We start from the raw sequence: 18,106 nt of genomic DNA on the forward strand, positions 1-18,106 counted from the left end.
AATTTTTGCATCCCGAGCCAAAAACACACAGAGATTCACAAACCCCTGACCTACCTGCGAGTCCTAATGAGCTTAAATATAGGCGTCCTACGTTCTGAAAGCCTCAAATGGAAATGCATTTTGGATGCAGACTAGCAGTTTTGTGTAATAAAACAAAAAGAGTAACCAAGTTCTGCAAAGAATTTAGGTTGAAAAATAATACAGTGCAAATTGATATCTGTATGAAATGATGATGAAATAATCCTTCGTATCTGCTTTATCGACTTCAGAAATATTCATGGGATTTTCAAGAAAGTGAGTTGTTGGAATGCAGTAATTCTCTCTGAATAAAAATGCCTTGAATAACAGTGAATGATGAAATATCCTAATTTATCACCTAGAAAAGAAAGGTCTCTCACTGTTGTCTTGTGTAACTAAAACATTTGCACAGTGGCTGTATTAATTGGGTGGAGGGACCCATACTGATCAACACGTTAAACCTTTTCCAATGCCTTTGTGACCTTTCCCTTCAAAGTGCAGTACGTAGGTCTAGGCACCATCTTTTTCTCCTTATTTTCTATTTTGCGTTGGGTTAGTAGAATTTAGGTCTGGCCTAATGCTTGCTTTAGACTAATCTTCCCCTTCAGAAATTCCCATGGCGTTTTTTAGCCTGAGTGATGAAACTTTACCATAAGGATTTGATTTTTCAGTTACAGATACAATGGTTATCTCACCACACTTACCTTCTCACACAGCTGGAAGCACCACCAAGACTAGGTGATGCTCTTCCATATATTGCTTTCCAGAAAAAAAAAGAAAAAAAGCCTGCTATTGTTACAGTTTCGTTCTTCAACAAGCTCTGTGGTTACAGATCCAAAACACTTGTGTCCCAATAGTACACTAAGTTCCACTATTTTTCTGATTCCAGAAAGTGTGGTTCAGTTAATTACTGCTGATCATTAATCATTAATGCTGCTGATTTAGTTATTCTACAGATGGCTACAAGCATTTATTGACGGAATATCAGAAAACTAAAATACAAAGCAGGAAAAATAAAATTGTCTTTACATCCTAACTAGCATAAACATCTTATGAACTAAAGATTCCTTGACTTTGGGTCTAGGAGCTGTGGAGGAAGAGTGAATAGTAACAATGCAGACTTACAGTTAAGAAATCCATCCTGCAAACCCAGAGGAAAAGACTTTTTCAGATTCACTCAGTCTTGGGCCAGTTTTGCTGCTGCTGCTGCATTCTGTTTATATCTGGAATTAAACTAGTACGACAGCTTCAAACATCTGAGTGGGGTTACAGTTTGGAAATGAAACTGCTGTTTGCTGATCTGTCTTGCTGAAAGATAAATTGACAGATGGGCTGTTTGCTAAACACATTTGTTCTTTTTCAGCTGTTTAAAGATCATTCAATAGCATCTTGCTCAGTTCTCACAAGAGGAAAAAAAAATGTATAGGGGTTTAATGTTAGGTTTCCACTCCCAAAAGAATAAGGATGATCTGGTATTGCAGCAGCTATCCTGAAGTAATCATCTATCTCCCTATTGAAGTCTGGAACAATTCAAAGCTTGCATAATACTTCAGAAATCAACACCGCAAAAGAATGGCTGCAGTCTTCTTTGTCCTGTAAGCATCAAAAGCAAAAACTGCGTGGAACACCTGCACTGTATGACTGCCACAACATCAGACATCAGAGAGATTTGCCAGATTTATTCTCACTGTGGTGTATTGTTCTATCAATCTCATCACCGAACTGTTAATATCGTCAATAATTTGGCAGCACTCCTGTGGGAATCCAGGAGTCATCTCTGATTGCCCACAAACACTACACAAACCATTTTGACAAGATGCATCAGTTTTCATTCAGTACCTAGACTCAACTTCCAATCTCCCCCCTCACGATCTGGAATCTTCTGTATAAGAAGAAAAAAGTATGTGAATACTCTGAAACTATTTTTCAGAGGTGATGATGGTGGCTGGCAAGTTTTGATTAAAAAAAAAAACCCAAAACCAAAACAACAAACCCAATTGATGGTAAAGCATTTGGACATCCATGGCAGAAGTGGTCTCTAGTTGATGGGAACTGCTTGACATAGAAAGAATTATGGCCACTGTAAACCATAAATATATATATAATATAAAATAGAAGAACAGAATGAAACAGACATATTTTGCATTAAAAGGATGGAACCTAAACCACATGGATGCCCAGTTTTTCCTTAAAGAAGTTAAAAATTAGTACAATAATGAACAGAAGATTAAGCCCTTTCAGTGTTCCAGTAAATTCCTAACAACCAGATTCGGAAAGATCACCAATAAATTTGAATCAATTTGCAAAAGTACAAGTTGCCTAGGAGTTTAACTCAGGATGTTTATTGTAAGTAAGGACAGGGATTTACATGCCTCCAAATTGAAACTGAAGCAATAAAAACTAGAGTAGTTTTTGAAACAGAGTACAGACCTTTTTGCATGCAGTACAGATTATCTCAACTCAAAATATATGAAATGGAGTTACAGAACTAGCAGAGCCTTTTCCTGGCCTGAGAGCAGAGAAAAATGAAGCAAATTATAAATGGGAAGAGGATAAAAAATAATTGCACTTTTATGAGACTATAGTTGGCAAATCCTTCAGCATGAACAGAGAAACCAGAATATTTGCTGTTAAGGGACTCACTTTGAAAAGGTCTTAAACATTTCAGGTTAAGGGCACTTAGTAAGCCATAACACTACTCTCATGGTACTGGCACTTGATAGTATTACTCATTACTTTGTTTCATTAAAACACAGCAGACGTGATCCCTGCTCCAAGCTACCTATGTTAACATACGCACAGATTTCCACCACTACCTACCATATCAATGGAAACACGTATTCGCTTACTAAGTGAATAATATGTGAATGCTCAAGCACCTATATACAGTACAGACGCATCGACTGTATTTCATACCTCTCTTCTCTCTTCTTCAGAGAATTCAGATAAGAGAGCCTTGTTGCTAATTCTTTTGGAAGCTAACACATGCAAATCAAATACTGAATCACAAATGTAAGAAAAAAAAAATCTTTCTCCTAAAAATTATTTCTAAGTGTCCAAAATAATCTGCTTTAAAAATGTCAGTGTATGTAAACCTACATGTTAGGTATTTAATTACTTATTTTAAAACATTAAAATAATGTTAATCAATCTATAACTTTTGCCTTCTTTTGGCAGCATTAGCAATACCTGTGAGTTTAAGCCAAAGTTACGATGCTCCTTTTGTATTGCCAATACTTCTTTCTTCCTTTCATATGTGTTTTGAGAAATTATAATATTTTCTATATACAGATATATGAATACATCTTACATGAATATTTAAGCAAGTTAATTTGTTTTCATCATTGGTGAAATGCAAAGCTTTACAATAAGCAAATGTGGCAATTAAATCTGTTACATAACTGAACAATTTAGCATATTTAGTTAAAAATACGGCAAAGTTGCATAGGGAAAGCTGTAATGCTGTACATGGGACAGCTGCTCTAAAGTATGGAGTAAGACTTTTACAACCTCTTGTACGTATTAGAGGTTTTGTAAGCAATATAAATCAGCGTCCAAAACACATTGTTTTATTTAGAATTCTCTCCAAACTATCTATTCTATCTTTTCTATCCTGTGCAGTATTGCTTTAAAGTGGGTTCATTAATCTTTGCCGGTTGTGACAAATTCTGTGCGGATTCCTCCTTTTTGAGGTTAAGATTATTCTCTGTGCCTGCTGACTCCTTTCCCTCTCCACAAGAAAAGCTAAGCATTAAATGTCTAGTTTCCAATCTAAAGAATAAATTTAATTTTTCTTTTTGGTCATATCTCTGTACTCATGGAACCTACGTATTCAAAACTGTCGTCTTGCGTTCCTCCGGCAACCTTGATAGTTTTACTCAGCAGTATTCTTCTTCAAGAGACAAGAAGGTCTTACAAGGTTTGTAAGATTGTACCATAATATACTGCATATAGTATCTATAGCATCTAGACCCAAAGAAGGTAAATGAAATACTGTGTCTGTACTTTATCTTCAGACTTCAAGGCATTTCTCTGAGACTCCTAGCATTATTTTACCATAATTTGAGTTTAGGTGAATACAGTAGATGCCTGTTCTGCTCAAACTTTTAGTTAGTTTGCTTTCCAGTTGTTCACATTTCCATTCTCAGCCAGTTACAGAGAGATGCCTGATTTAAACCGGAACCAAAGCTGACCTGCAATCATGTATGCTGGCCAACTACTCTGCACACAGAAATTCCACCTGGGGCAGCTCTTTCGTTCTAGAGAGGAAAGAATTACAGTCCCTTCTGTGATTTCATGCTTCCTCTCCTCTCCAGTCTCATACTGAATCCGCTGAATTAACTCACCTCCAAAACTGAAGACGGGCACTGTTGAAAATGTCATTACCAGATTTCCCCCCATTCCTCTCTTACAGAATACAAAGTATTTTAATACTTGTATACTACAAGGAGGGGGTGGTCCTGGTTTGTGCTGATCACGAACAGGGAAAGGGTAACAGGGTGCTAATAAACCCCTTTCTTTCTTAATCCTCTGATTAAACACTCTGACAATAATCACCTGTCATTTTTTTGCAAATGTTTGTTAACAGACAACACTTGGCTTAGTTTGTTCTGGCTGTAATGTAACCTGTGGCACTACCAACGCTGTACTGCAGTCTCTAGTTATTTCAAAGTGGTTTATCCCGATATTCAAATGAAAGTCATCACTATTATGTCATTGGTTAGTTAATTCATCAATTCTGGGAGTTTCCCTTATGATACTGCAAAACAAATACAGGCATATAAATTTAAGAAAACCATTTATAGTTAATTGAAATGAGGAGTCTCAATTAAAAACAGACAGGCATATCTTTATCAGATGGTGTAAAGTTGTATTAGCACCAGTAGGAATTACCACCAGGTAAACTGAGGATTTACTATGAATTTCTATTTTGATACACCCAAGTAGGAAGATAACCCCCATTTCATAGTGGGGGTTACAAAAGGAGCATAAATACAAAAAGAGTATAAACGTAGTTTTACAAATGGTTCATCAAATGCCCTTCCCCTCTCTGCTATTCAGAAGGAAGAATGGAGAGCTCAGAATGAAGGAAAAAGTACGTGCCTGGAAATAATACAGGCGCATCATCCCAGGACCAGAAACAGCCATTTCAGCCCTGCGAAGCCCAGAGCCATCCCAGTTGTTCCCTGGTTTACTGTGCAATTATTTCAGATTGCTGGACCTAGAAAATTGACCCCCACAGCTCCAAACAAACAACTTGGACTCTGTTCTCCTGCGTGTTCTTTCGATAAATGCTTTCAGTGAATGTATAAACCCGAATCGCACCACAGCCACTGTTACATGCCAACCATGTTTTCTGTAGCCTATGAGCAGAACAGCAGAACTGCTATAGCGCAGGAACACCAGCAACTGAGTAAGAATTACTGCAATTTCTGTAGTAGTGGTATTTACTTCCTTTGGATGTATAAAATAGCGCTGGATCTCACAAAAGTGTCTGCAATGAGGCAAAATCCAGAAGAGCAAACCTCTTTCATTAATCTCCATTGAGAAAAAAGAATCTATATATATAGGCTCTTGATAAAAAACCTCACCCCCCAAAAAAAATTATTAAAAAATCACCAAGACTTTTGGACAAGAAGAATTTTTTAATTGAAACATCAAGTTTTGAATAAACTCAAGGTCTCTGCAGCTGGGCTCCTGCAGTTGTCACTGTGGCATTCCCCCTTGAGCCATACTGGGGGTGGGATCCTGCAGGACCCGGAGACATTTATCCAGCAAGTTGAAGCCAATGCCCCCCAAAGAGGAAAAACAGTTCTGTCAGACAGACAGATAGGAGTTTTAAGTAATCTTACAGTAGAAGGGTGAGCAGAAACCGCTGCCTATTGTGAATGTTTTCATTTTGGTGAAAAGACACATTTATATATATAAAGTTCATCGGCATACGGGGGGCTTCAAAATTACGTACTTATGTATTATGTGCCCATAGTTCTGCTAGATTTCATACCGCGTACTCTGACATGTAATTTCAGAAAAACACTTTTGTTTTCTATTTTTGCACATTTGGATACTTTCTTCTACCTGTTCCCATAAATATTTGGGATGCCATCCTCAACCCATTCACCTAACAACAATCCACTTTTATTTAGATCCCTCTCCCTGTGCCACTTATTCCTTGTCCCCAGAAGAGCAATAGCATCTAGCAACAGCTCGATTGAAGTGTCAGACATTAAAGAGACAGGTAAAAATAAGTGCTCAAAAAATCACTCCTCATATTATAGGTAATTAAATGAAAGGGCTAAACTGAGGCAATAAAATATAAGAAAAAAAGAGCTGCCTGAGTCATTATAGCAACTTTTTAGTAACTTAAGTCTTTCTTTTCTTGTCAACACAATTTTTTAAGACTCATTTCAAGGTTTTTGTAGCAAAGCTGATTCTGATTATAAAATTGTGTGATAAGAAATAAACTTTCTTGATTTCTTGAGAGAAAGACTGGTTAAAAGTGAAAAGGATTAAATCTCTATTCAGATAGCTATGCTGTAGTCTGTAAACTTGGTCTGAAGTGAACGGGAGGCTACAACCAAAACACAGATTCTTCCTCACTACGCCTATTTGAAGGATGTTGCTACTCCTAGTTCTGATCTCAAATCTATAAAGGGATCTAATTATCTGGATGTGTCAGGATCTAATTATCTGGATGTGTCAGGACTTATTATTATTATTATTATTATTATTATTATTTTCTACCCCAAGCAGCAAGAATATTCAGCAGAAAGGATGCAGAAGAAACCAGAGATTTTAATTTGCAGTTTAGGTACCTATTTTTGGTGCAGTTATGGAGGTGCCATTTCTAAACTTCACAAGTGGCCTCAGAGGCGCCTAAAAGGAGATAAATCCCAGGGCAAACCAGGAATACAAATGGCTGGCACAGTCCCAGTACTACGGCTTCCCTGCATGCAGAACCACGCTGCTTTGTTCATGGACCTCAGAATCTACTGCAAGGCTAAGGGACAGGATGTAGCCTTTCTCGTTACAAAAAGCAGCTGAGGCATCCCAGTCTAGACAACCTTGCCCTTCTATTCATTAGCCTACCTGCTGCTGAAGGCCTGGAGCTCATTAACTATGGAGTTCTGCTTTAAGCTGCACTCCCTAAACAAAAATATAGTCATTCACAAATTGTAGGTATTACATAGTTTATCACTGATACAATTGAAACTCCAATGCAGCTAATATTTCAAACTGGATGCATCTATCGTGGTGATAATAATCTATAAATCTCTTTTAATTCTAGAAGACAGTGAAATATTTTTCTTCTGATAGAAATCATGCCCCAGAAACAAAAATACTGAACTGAACCCAACTCAAGTAAAACAAGAGTTTAATAGGAGTCTGTATTTCTCATAGTACTGTGATCTTAACACATCTGACAACTTTATTCAGGATGTGCCTTGAATGTTGTTAGAGTCCAAGCAGATGACAAAAGAGATTTTCAAAGCTCCAAGTTTCTGCCTCCCTATCTGTCCATCTTTAAAATTTATACTCTTCTTCGCAATATTTGTATTTTTACGTAAATTTTATTTTTAGGTTTATATATTTAAAATAAGAATGCACATAAGCAATTATGATTTCTTGGTCTTATGTCCAGTAATATCTTAAATATTTTCCTATGTAAGTATTTTTCATTATATAGTTGCTAATATTTAACAGATACTGGGGGGAAAAAAGATCTGATTTAATTGTCAGTTTTTACATTCTGCCTTACCTCCTATTTCTTAGAATAATAAAGTTAATCTGGAGATTAAACTCCAATTTGTTTTCCTTTCTGAAGGAGTAATAAAGTTGATAAAGTTGCCTGTCTTCAAACAATAGTACTGTGACCAACAGGCTAAATAGCATCATCTTAAACTTGAATAAGTACAATAAGACTACATAGAGTAGTATCATAAAGAATATATTATTTAAGAATACTAACTTGTAACAAGGAGAGTAATTCTTCATTGAACGGCATTCCCTTTGTTAATGCCTTAGAAATACCTCAGAGTCCAAAAAGATACTACTTTTAGGGAACACAGGTATTTCAGTGGACGAGGCGCAAGGATTTACTTTATTCTAATTCCACCTGTATCTATGACTTGTTAGGGGGCCTTCAGTATACTGCTCAATTCTTTGTGGCTCCTCTTCTGTGAAAAAGATGGTCATATTCCATTGCATATGTCATTGTAGTGCAGTAAAATTAATCTAATAGCAGTGAATTTCTTTTTAAAAAAGCCCCTAGTATAAGTAGGTCCTCATGATCATAAAAAACTGTAATACACAAGGTGACAGTACAGTTTATTTACAGATCAATAATTAGTGAAGCTAATTTCAGAGAGAATTCACCCAGGTTTGGGAAAGATGCAGTTAATGCCTAACTTTCTACTCTTATTGTATATAAACACTTTTGTATTGTATAAAACTTAACACTTTTCTCCTGACTGTATAAACACAAATATATCCGATGTTATACTCAGTAAGTTCTGCCCTTTACCCAGTTCAAAATTACCTTGTGTTGTAGAAATGGGAGATGCTTATTATTCTTCAGGAAACAAGGAATGAAACTGTTCTTAACACATTTCTGATAATGAATGTGCAATAGCCAAGCTGAGTTATGAAGCTACAAAGTGGGGATAAAAGTTTAAATTTTATAAAAGTACCATGAGTTACAAAATGCAAGTTCCACAGAAATGCTACATCCCACTACTGAAAGATTAGAGTGAATGTCTTTTGAAAAACAGTATATATTTTTAACGCAGGACGAATTTGAGGCAGACTGAATTACTGGTGTTGGAATATGAAGGCTATGCATATGTATTTCATATATGCAAATTCCTCATAAGGAACCAATAACTGCCTGACAGCTAAAATGCCATTATTGCACTAAACAACCAGAGGTTGTTCTCAGTCAAAGAGAGGAGAAACCAAGCCAGCCATGCTATACTTGAAACCATTTCTTGAAAAGAAGTGCAGACTAGGAGGAATCTGAAGTTCTAACCACCCTCTGAACCACGGCCGAAGAGAGCGAGATGGCTCGGCCCAGGAATGCGACATCAGGAAGTGCTTGTGGTTAAAAACAGAAGCAACCACATGAATAAGAGGTTTTAGGAGACAGCTAGACGACACTGATTGAAAAAAAATAATAGAGCATGGAAAAAAAAGAAAAACAAGATGGATTAAAAGGCCCAAAAAGATCTGTGTGCATTTGAATCTGGTTTCAGGAGAACAGAAAAGTAAAACCCAAATAACTAAAGATTTAGACATCCTGTAACAATAAAACTTTCTTGTTGTTAAAAAAATAAAATAAAAAAAAATCTCAATTTGGTCTTCCTTCGCCATCTGGAAGCTTTCTCTTATACAAACAAATGAACGAAACACACAGAGCATAAAAATCGTTTTCATTTTCTTCTACACACCCAGAAAAAGATCTCTTAATGACAAATCCCAAAATGTTATACTTTCAGCCTTGCATAACTCCATGGAGGCCCTCTGAGCAATCATTGATCATCTGTAATGTTCCTCTCAGTGCTAACAAGCAGAATTTAATAAAAATATGAAAATGAGTAATGTTTCAACATTAAACACAAGGGGAAAAGTAGTTTTAATTATTCTACAAATGTTTGCATTGAGTAGGCAGGAAAACATTTCCTGCATATAAACCATGTGATGGCCTTAAGAAAACAATGGAGCTAGCACCTAACTCTCGTCTCACCCCTTACCTTCTATATTGAATGAACTCTTCAATGAGAAAACCTTTTTTTTAGGAAGTAATGATGCAAAGGAAAGCAACGCAAACCAAAACAACATGATTCTAATTTGACCTTTCCAGCAGTATAGCACACACAATCCACAACACTTTTAATCTGGAATTAGATCAAAGCACTTAAGAAGTACTGTTAATTTGTGGGAACATAACACATCTGCAGATGATTAAAGAGATGCTGCCACTTACCATTTGAAATGAGGAATTTGCTGTTCATACTTAAAAGAACTCTTTCCTTCCAATCCAACACATGCAACTGAAATGCTCCTTTAAAAGAGTTTCGACGGCTTGAGAGGAGGGAGCAGTGTGCCAAAAGATAGAGGACTCAAGCTTTGAAGCTGTAGGCATCTGCATCATGTTGATTACTACATCTAGTTTGCTCTGCTAATAAGCGAGGAAATGAGAATTGCCCATTATTAGATGGGACTGACCTCTACTTGGCTGTAAGGAAAAGTACCATCTGGGTTTCTTATTCCTTTTCTTTAGATATGATGTTTAGAGGCCAACGTATCAAAGAAACGTCTTTTTGGGAAAAGCATGATTTTGATGCCAAAAGATCTTTCTCTGCATCAGCTCAGTATTTTTTTCAGTGAACGGGAAGTATGAGGATTTCACTGTAAGAGTGGTCAAACTCTGGAACAGGGGCTGAGGGAGGCCACAGAATCTCCACCCTCAGAGATACTCAAAACTCAGCTGGACACAGGCCTCAGCATCCTGAGTCAAGTTGAGCAAGAGGTTGGACTAGACCTTCAGAGGCTCCTTTGAACCTAACTTACTCTATGAAACATCATATGCCTGTTTCATACGAATTTTGACAGAATGGTTCCTTCCATCATGAAAAATAAAACAAAATAAAAAAGAAGGTGTCTGAGAGTTGCCCTCATACTGAAGAATACTTTCCTCGCACAGATCCATTTCTGCCCAATGGCGAACTGGATTTACAGTTGAAGTGGGGTTCGACTGTTGATTGCTCCGGCCTTTGCCAGTATCCCTCCGTGCAGATACAGATTGTTTGTTCTAACAAGCACTACGTCTGCAGAGGAGCTGTAATAGCAGCCATGCAGAACCAAGCAAAAACAAGACTCTAAATACTTTCGGGGCATAGAAGTCCCCAGAGAAATTTTGGCCATATACTGCATTCTTATAATCCTGTCATTCTCTGTACCTAATAGTCCTGGTATATCTTAAACAGCATATACAGGAGAGATGCCTCAAACGGATAGGAAAATAAACCACTTCTTTCATAAAATCTCATACTTTCCTCGTTTAAAGAATAGGAAATAAATAAAATGTGTCAAAAGGAGGAGTAATTAATTTATACAGGTTTACACAACTAAGACGTGGTGTGTTAAGAAAAATGCAAAAAACTGTGGTCTCAGAAAAGTGAATGAAAGACTATTCTCTTGTCTTCTGATTTCATGCACAAAATTGATGCTTTAATCTTGCCTGACACAGTCTTTCGAAGCGTTCATTTCAAGTCTATTGAATTGATGAACAACTCTTCTGTCATCAACAGAAGTGTCCCTTTCCTTTGCTCTCTGATTATAATGATGGGTGTTTTATAAAATTTTAGGGGATTCAAGTCTAACAAAGATTTTGATCGACAGTTTTTGTCAAAACTAATGGTAACTTAATTCAGATTTCCAGATTCATGGAAATTCAGATTTATATCATAGGCAGCCCACTTATTTTTATTTTCAGGAGTTAACTCAATCTAATGTTCTTATAGTAACAAGCCTTAAAATCTACTTCTAGCTGAAGTATAAAAACAATGTTAAAATCTATCAATATACTTTTTGCTATTGCTTGTAAAATTAGGCATATGGTTATTTGCATTTAATTTTTTTTTCTCTATTACAGTGATTCGAGCAAAAATATCCAGTGAAAAGGTGGTTCCTGCCAGTGATGATCCTCTTGATACCCACAAAATGATCCGGTATGAAATCAAACAAATAAAGGTACATGGAATCACTTAGCTATTTTGAAGTTCAATGCCGATAACCTATGTATATGACTACAATTTAGGCCCTAAATGCTTTAAGCTGGAAAAGGCTCCAGCTGCCTCCATGGTTAGACCCAGGTGAACTGCGCAGAATAAATCAAAGTAGGGATAAAAAAAGAGAAAAAAGAGAAAAAAGAAAAAACTGTTCCAACATTCATGAGTTGCTTGCTAAATATATTTTGATGAAAATTTTTGGTATTCACAATTGCTTTATGAAGTCGTTATGAAAACATACTTCAATCTATGAATGGTGTTCAATACACGTGCTGTTTCTGGCGGCGACTTGGTCACCTACGTTGAATTATGGTATCGCAACTCCCCAACTGGATGATGTAAACTTTATAAACAGAGTAAAGCATTTCCAGCTGCAATAGCAAGGACCTTTGTTCATAAGTGCATAGGGATATTTGCAGAAACAGGAGACCTTCCCTGATCTCCCCAGAAAAAAAAATTAATTTGTATGAATGTTGCTGGGAAAGCAAACACCACGTGGGAGCAGCCAAAAATACAATAATTCTGAATCTTACGGGATTTTTCCATTATTTGTTCGGCTCCAATAAGGAGACATATTCATTAACGTACTTTAAGAAGACATCTTGAGCCCATTCAAGTCATCATCAAACTCTCACTGATGTGAAAAAGATCATGATCTACCTGTTTCTGGAATACACAAAAGATAGGTAGGCTCTTGCAATTAAAATGTGTTACTGTGGGGATTTTTGTTTGGTCTGTTTTAAGTTTTCTAGGTGGTTTTATCTCTCATTTTTCATGGAATATTATTTTGTATTATTTGTATTGACTTTTATTATTATATTTACTAGAAACACCTAAGTAGGTCATTATGAACAGCTACATGCTTTCAAAAAAAATTCAATCCTTCAAATTGTATCAGTAGATAACTTCACAAGAGTTTTACTAAGAAAAAATTATGGTAAAGAAGAATACGTCAAAATATTCACAAGGATAGTTATCACACATGACTTCTGTTAAGGTTTTATAGCTATTTCAACAAGCCCATTCTTTTTGCCACGCTAAAACAAATCCCAAAACTCTTCACCATCTGCCACTTTCTGTCTATGATTCATAAACTACTAAGGATATTTTCAAATGTTTCTTTACAGAAATAAGTATATAAACACCAGAGCAATTCTCTTTCCTCCCATTAGCACTTTAAGTTTGGGTTGCTACCCTGCAGCACTTCAGTAACTTCACAGAAATGCAAATCATCTTACACTTCAGCACAAAAAAGAATGAGAAGTCTAGTCTGTGTTATTATTTTCAATCTACAATCCCGTTCTTCAGTAAAAGCACAGTGAAATCCCTGAAATACATTCATTTATTGGAGCTGCTTTGGAGTTTCTCCTAAATTTTTGTAAGTGGGGGCCTATTCAAAACTCAGGCATCGGTAAGAGATCTTAATTTAATTCCACTAAGCTGCAGAAGGCAAGTCAGCTAGGACTGGACAAACCGGAGAGATTTATTCTCTAAGAAAAGATGCTCTATATCATTGCATACAAGCTTAGACTAAAGACAAATGGGTCATAATAGTCCCACTTGTCAAATTCTTACTTCTGGCCAGAAGTGCATTAAGAAGAGGCAGGAGCTGAGGCTTCCACCCTGGCATGCAGGCTGCTCAGCTGCCTTGGGACCTCTCTAACAAACTCAATGGAAGGATTTTTCTTTGAAATCTCCAGCACACAGAGTGGGCAAGCCTACAGGCGCTTCCGTAAACTGCCAAAATCTTTTGTGGGACGGGTAGTAAACTCAGTGTGGCACTGAAATAAATCCAGAAAGGCAACTTTGGCTGTGCCTGGTAAATCATACAGGAACTGACAGAAAGTGATGTAACCTCAATAGAGCAGGACAAATCACAGACTAATAACATCACATTAATAGCTTGTCAGAGATCCTCAAACTGAGCCTCGTGACATCATTTGTGTATCTCAGTTTCCTGAATAACTGAGAACTTGGTTGTCCAGAGCAATAACTTGATATCACTATTTCTTACTATTTCCCTCAGACGATAACATTTAACAGAATCTAAATCAACAGCGCAAATCAAATGGGGGAATATTACCTTTCCACTAGTACGGTCTTTCTTCTCTTGAGTGCTTACAGACCGATTTCTCATATTGCAAACTGGATGACCTGCAGTTAGGATGAACTGACAGTCCTTTTAACGTCAGATGGCACTGATCACGTGGTTCTGGCCAACCCTGTGCACAAACATTCACTGGCTTGGGGGGACATGCTAAGAATTCACTTTATATAACATAGAAAGTAAGAATAGGCTCTCTAGTCATCTCTTTTGAGCTGTAGGATCTAACAAACTAAAACACCATTATCAACTCAGTATTAGTTTTGGTGAATACTTTTCAAGCCACACACGTATTCGCACTTCTCTCAGCAATTCATCTCCCCTCTTGGAAAAGAAACACGGAATCTATAGAGGTCACATTTTACTGCAACTGTAAATTCAGCACAATGCTGCTGTTTCTCTTTTATATTACTCTGGGCTGTTTGACATGTAACATTAGTGTGGCTGGTTTATGCTACTCCTGTTAGAAAAACTGTATTTCTGTTAGTTTAAATCCAGTGCATCAGGCATAGCATTAAAACATTGGTTTTTGGGGGCAAAATATTAACTATGATTTTGCTGTTCATTTTCAGAAATAAAAAAAAAAAAGAATAATGATGGGGTTCATTCATCTTATATATATGGCTTGGCATGTTAAGAAACCATATGTTTTTTCAATTACTGCTCTTTTATTGCAATATTTACAGCATTATACTAAAGAGAGAAGAAAATACGTGATTTATATGCAATTGAATATTTGTCTTCATAATATTGTTATTGACTGGGTCATCCACACTTACCCTGAGGAGGCAGCTAAATATTAAAACAGTGCCATTAGCTTTTGTGACACTGTCCTATATTATCAGAGTAGTGAAGTAAGGCTCAAGATATTACTGTCATACGTGAAATCAACACATTTTACCAAACTAAACTAGAATAAGCAAAATATCTAAGTATTTTCCACACAAGCGGTATGGGTAGAAACCCACGGAAAGAATCAGACTTCTTTTATGAGAGGGTGGGCTCCCCTCACAGTGGGAATACAAGGAGGCATTTGAGCTAAATACAACGGTATCTACGCTTTACAGCAATGCATGCCGTTTTAAAGCTAGATATTAATCACTATATAAAGCTATGAAAATAAGCCATGTTACAGTTGAAAAGGCCTAGAGAATAACAAAGACGGAAGAATGGAATTATTATAACAAGAACATGCCTGAGACAATGAAAGTAATACAAATAGTCTTTGAAAAAAGTATTCTAAAATGTTAAAGCAATAGCTGAGCGCTGCTCTCAGTTACATCCGTCAGAAGGCGCGGGCAGCGCCAACACAGACTTTAGCATCAGGCTCACCTCTCGCTATTCCCCCGCTCCCTCACCCTACTGCCCTGCCTCAGCAGAGTCCTCCCAGACCCTCAATGTAAATGGGCCATACCATAAGGCAGAATGGAATCAAGCCATCTTATCCCTTTACAGTGTGGAAGTATCCACACTTTTAGGAGATGAGAGAATATGATTGAGAAGATCAAATATTATTTACTGAGTTAAACCGAAGATTATAATCTTAAGAAATGCTTTAACAAATATCTAGGTCAAAACCCGGTCAGACTGTAATTTCAAAAAAACCCCAACAAAATAAACACCAAACGCATTTAAATATTAACTAGATCTCCATTATCAGTTGCCATGGATATTTCTCTCTTCTTTTTTTTTTTAATAGCTAAATCAATTTGTGTTGTCTGCATAAAGCCTCAAGTTAATTTAGATCAGGTGATGAGATATTAAAAGTTGTACCCTACTACACATTGTAGCCCAACCACAGGTTTCTGAATGCAGAGAGAACTCACATCAGAGGATACCTGCACAGGTCACGTAGTTACTATGTACTAGACATCTACGCCTAGTACCCACACCCTGAACAAGGCAGATTTAAGCGTCTGGGCTAGCAACCAGGCAGATGCTCCACAACACGCATCCAGCCAACTCCTGCTTCCTCACGTGGCCATCTGTCTGAGAACTTTTACATGGGGCTGGCATACCAGACTATTTCTATTCAATAAAATCAGACACATTTTCATCATCATTATATGTGTTTTCTATCATTTTCACTGCTGCTTTGTACAGGATACCAGTTTGTTTCTTGTTTTGTTTTGGTGTGTGTGTTTCTTCTACTAAGTATTTCAAATTCACATCTAATATTTTTGGATCACAAGCCTGATGACAACTTTGGCTTTTTTATTCCATAAACAAGGCTTCAGAAAAATCAACATATTACAGTATATTTTCTAGTGCCCCTGTACCATTTAAATCTCCAGAGAGAACTTGAGTAACACGAACACATTTTCCAGTGACGCCAGCTGCAACTGGGAGAGCCTGCCCTTGGGCGCTGTGAGCCTTGCGATTGTCCACAGCTGTCAACACAGAGCACGATGTCACTACATGGGGCCCCTGAAGTGTTGGGGTTTCAGTGATGTCATATTAGGTGATGACAGGCATTCTGAGGTTGATTAGCATCTTATGGTTCCTTCTCACATTCGGACACAACTAATTTTGTTTTGATCTTTTAACGGCTTGCTTTAAGAATTATTTTCATAGTTGGAAATGCTAGTTAAGGAACAGCCAGTATGAACACTGCACAGGCTTTGATCCTGAACCTATCCATTTTGGTGCTGCAGGCTATAAAATCTAAGAGCTGGATGCCATTTTCCAACAGTTATTTAAGAAGGTCATGTTGGGCAAAATTCTGGATGTGGAAAACCAGCTAGCTTTAAGAACCGAATGTAAGAACGATGCTCAGTTTCCTACCCTGTTTCATGTCCTTGAAGATACACACCATTACACTGGTCAAGACAAAATTTCCCATATTAATATATATAATGCTGCAGCACCTTGTTGATGAATGCTGTCTCTGCACTACTCCTTAAATGGAAGATGGCAGCAGAACATAAATGGAAGAGAAAGCTTTAAAGATCCATTAAAACCACTGAAAAAGCACATTTAAAACCCTATAATTTTTTTAAAAAAATGAAGAGCTAATTTTCTTCTAAAAATAATGGACACATTTCATTTAGTGTAGAGAAGGGGTCTAATTCTTGGTATTTTCTTGTATAAGTTCTGACTTTAGAGCCTTTTTTAAGAGATATTTTTAAGATATATTTCTTTCAGCTGGCATTTGCAACTGTTTTTTCATGTTTGTTTTCCACTACTGACTTTCTGTTTCTGATAATTTTCAGATGTTTAAAGGATTTGAAAAGCTGAAGGATGTCCAGTATGTCTATACCCCTTTTGATTCCTCACTCTGTGGAGTGAAACTAGAAGCTAACAACAAAAAACAGTATCTTTTGACAGGTAAAAATGTAACAAAAATTAATGTACCTGTAAAAACAGAAGTAACTGCTTAGATTGACTTTGCAAAAACATGCCAGCCCTTGTTAAAAAAATAATATATTTATGTACTAAATCATACAAACACAATGAAATGTACAAATTGTGTAAAGCTGTAATTATACTGTGATCTTACATGTTTTCCACCCTTCATCCAAATTTCTTAAAGAAGTTTGAAAGGAAGCCAAGGTCAGTAACTATGTAATTAGTAAATCAGAAGTATGCCAGCATTATTTGTTTAAAACCAACAGTACTGATTTTCCCAGGAATGCAAACAAGCTTAATGAGACAACACACGTCTACGCGTATGCAGATTTGGGGTTCTAAGTAATTACAGATTTTTCTATAGAGTCCTGAAACCTAGTTTAACATACTACTGCATTTGCATTCATCCCTTGCTGCCAGGTGGTCAGCATCTTTTGAAAAATACCCTCCTTAGATCTTTTACATTTATTCAGCATGCAATCAGCAGAATAGTTCTCTCGGTTATAATTACATTCATTGAAAAAAGTGTGAAATGAGACTAATTTGGTGCAATTAGTTAAAAGCTTCAGGTATTCTTGCAATTTATTTCAGTATTTAGAAAACAGTTTTATTTGCTTGCCTTATTTTTCTTATTTTCCATGCTGTAGGTCAAATTTTAAGTGATGGTAAAGTCCTCATCCACTTATGCAACTACATTGAACCATGGGATGATTTATCCTTGTCTCAAAAGAAGAGCCTTAATCAGAGATATCAAATGGGCTGTGGCTGCAAAGTAAGTATAGGACAAAACACCGTCTATCGGTGGAGCTCACCTTACAGGCACCGACACTTTTCACTGATGGGAACT

At 36.8% G+C, this 18,106-nt stretch overlaps 2 protein-coding genes across 2 annotated transcripts in view; one reads left to right on the forward strand and one right to left on the reverse strand.

Moving 5' to 3' along the window:
- The window catches only part of SYN2 (synapsin II), a 188,873-nt gene that overhangs the window by 65,710 nt on the left and 105,057 nt on the right, over positions 1-18,106 (reverse strand). The gene's annotated exons all lie outside the window — the stretch shown is intronic.
- TIMP4 (TIMP metallopeptidase inhibitor 4) overlaps positions 1-18,106 on the forward strand; it is a 28,840-nt gene that overhangs the window by 7,557 nt on the left and 3,177 nt on the right. The window contains exons 2-4 of the mRNA XM_010302406.2: positions 11,672-11,769; positions 17,124-17,238; positions 17,907-18,031. Coding sequence (XP_010300708.1) covers positions 11,672-11,769; positions 17,124-17,238; positions 17,907-18,031 — 338 coding nt within the window. The remainder of the gene's footprint in view (positions 1-11,671; positions 11,770-17,123; positions 17,239-17,906; positions 18,032-18,106) is intronic.

Source organism: Balearica regulorum, chromosome 10 (assembly GCF_011004875.1).
Source record: "Balearica regulorum gibbericeps isolate bBalReg1 chromosome 10, bBalReg1.pri, whole genome shotgun sequence".
Taxonomy (NCBI): Eukaryota; Metazoa; Chordata; class Aves; order Gruiformes; family Gruidae; genus Balearica; species Balearica regulorum.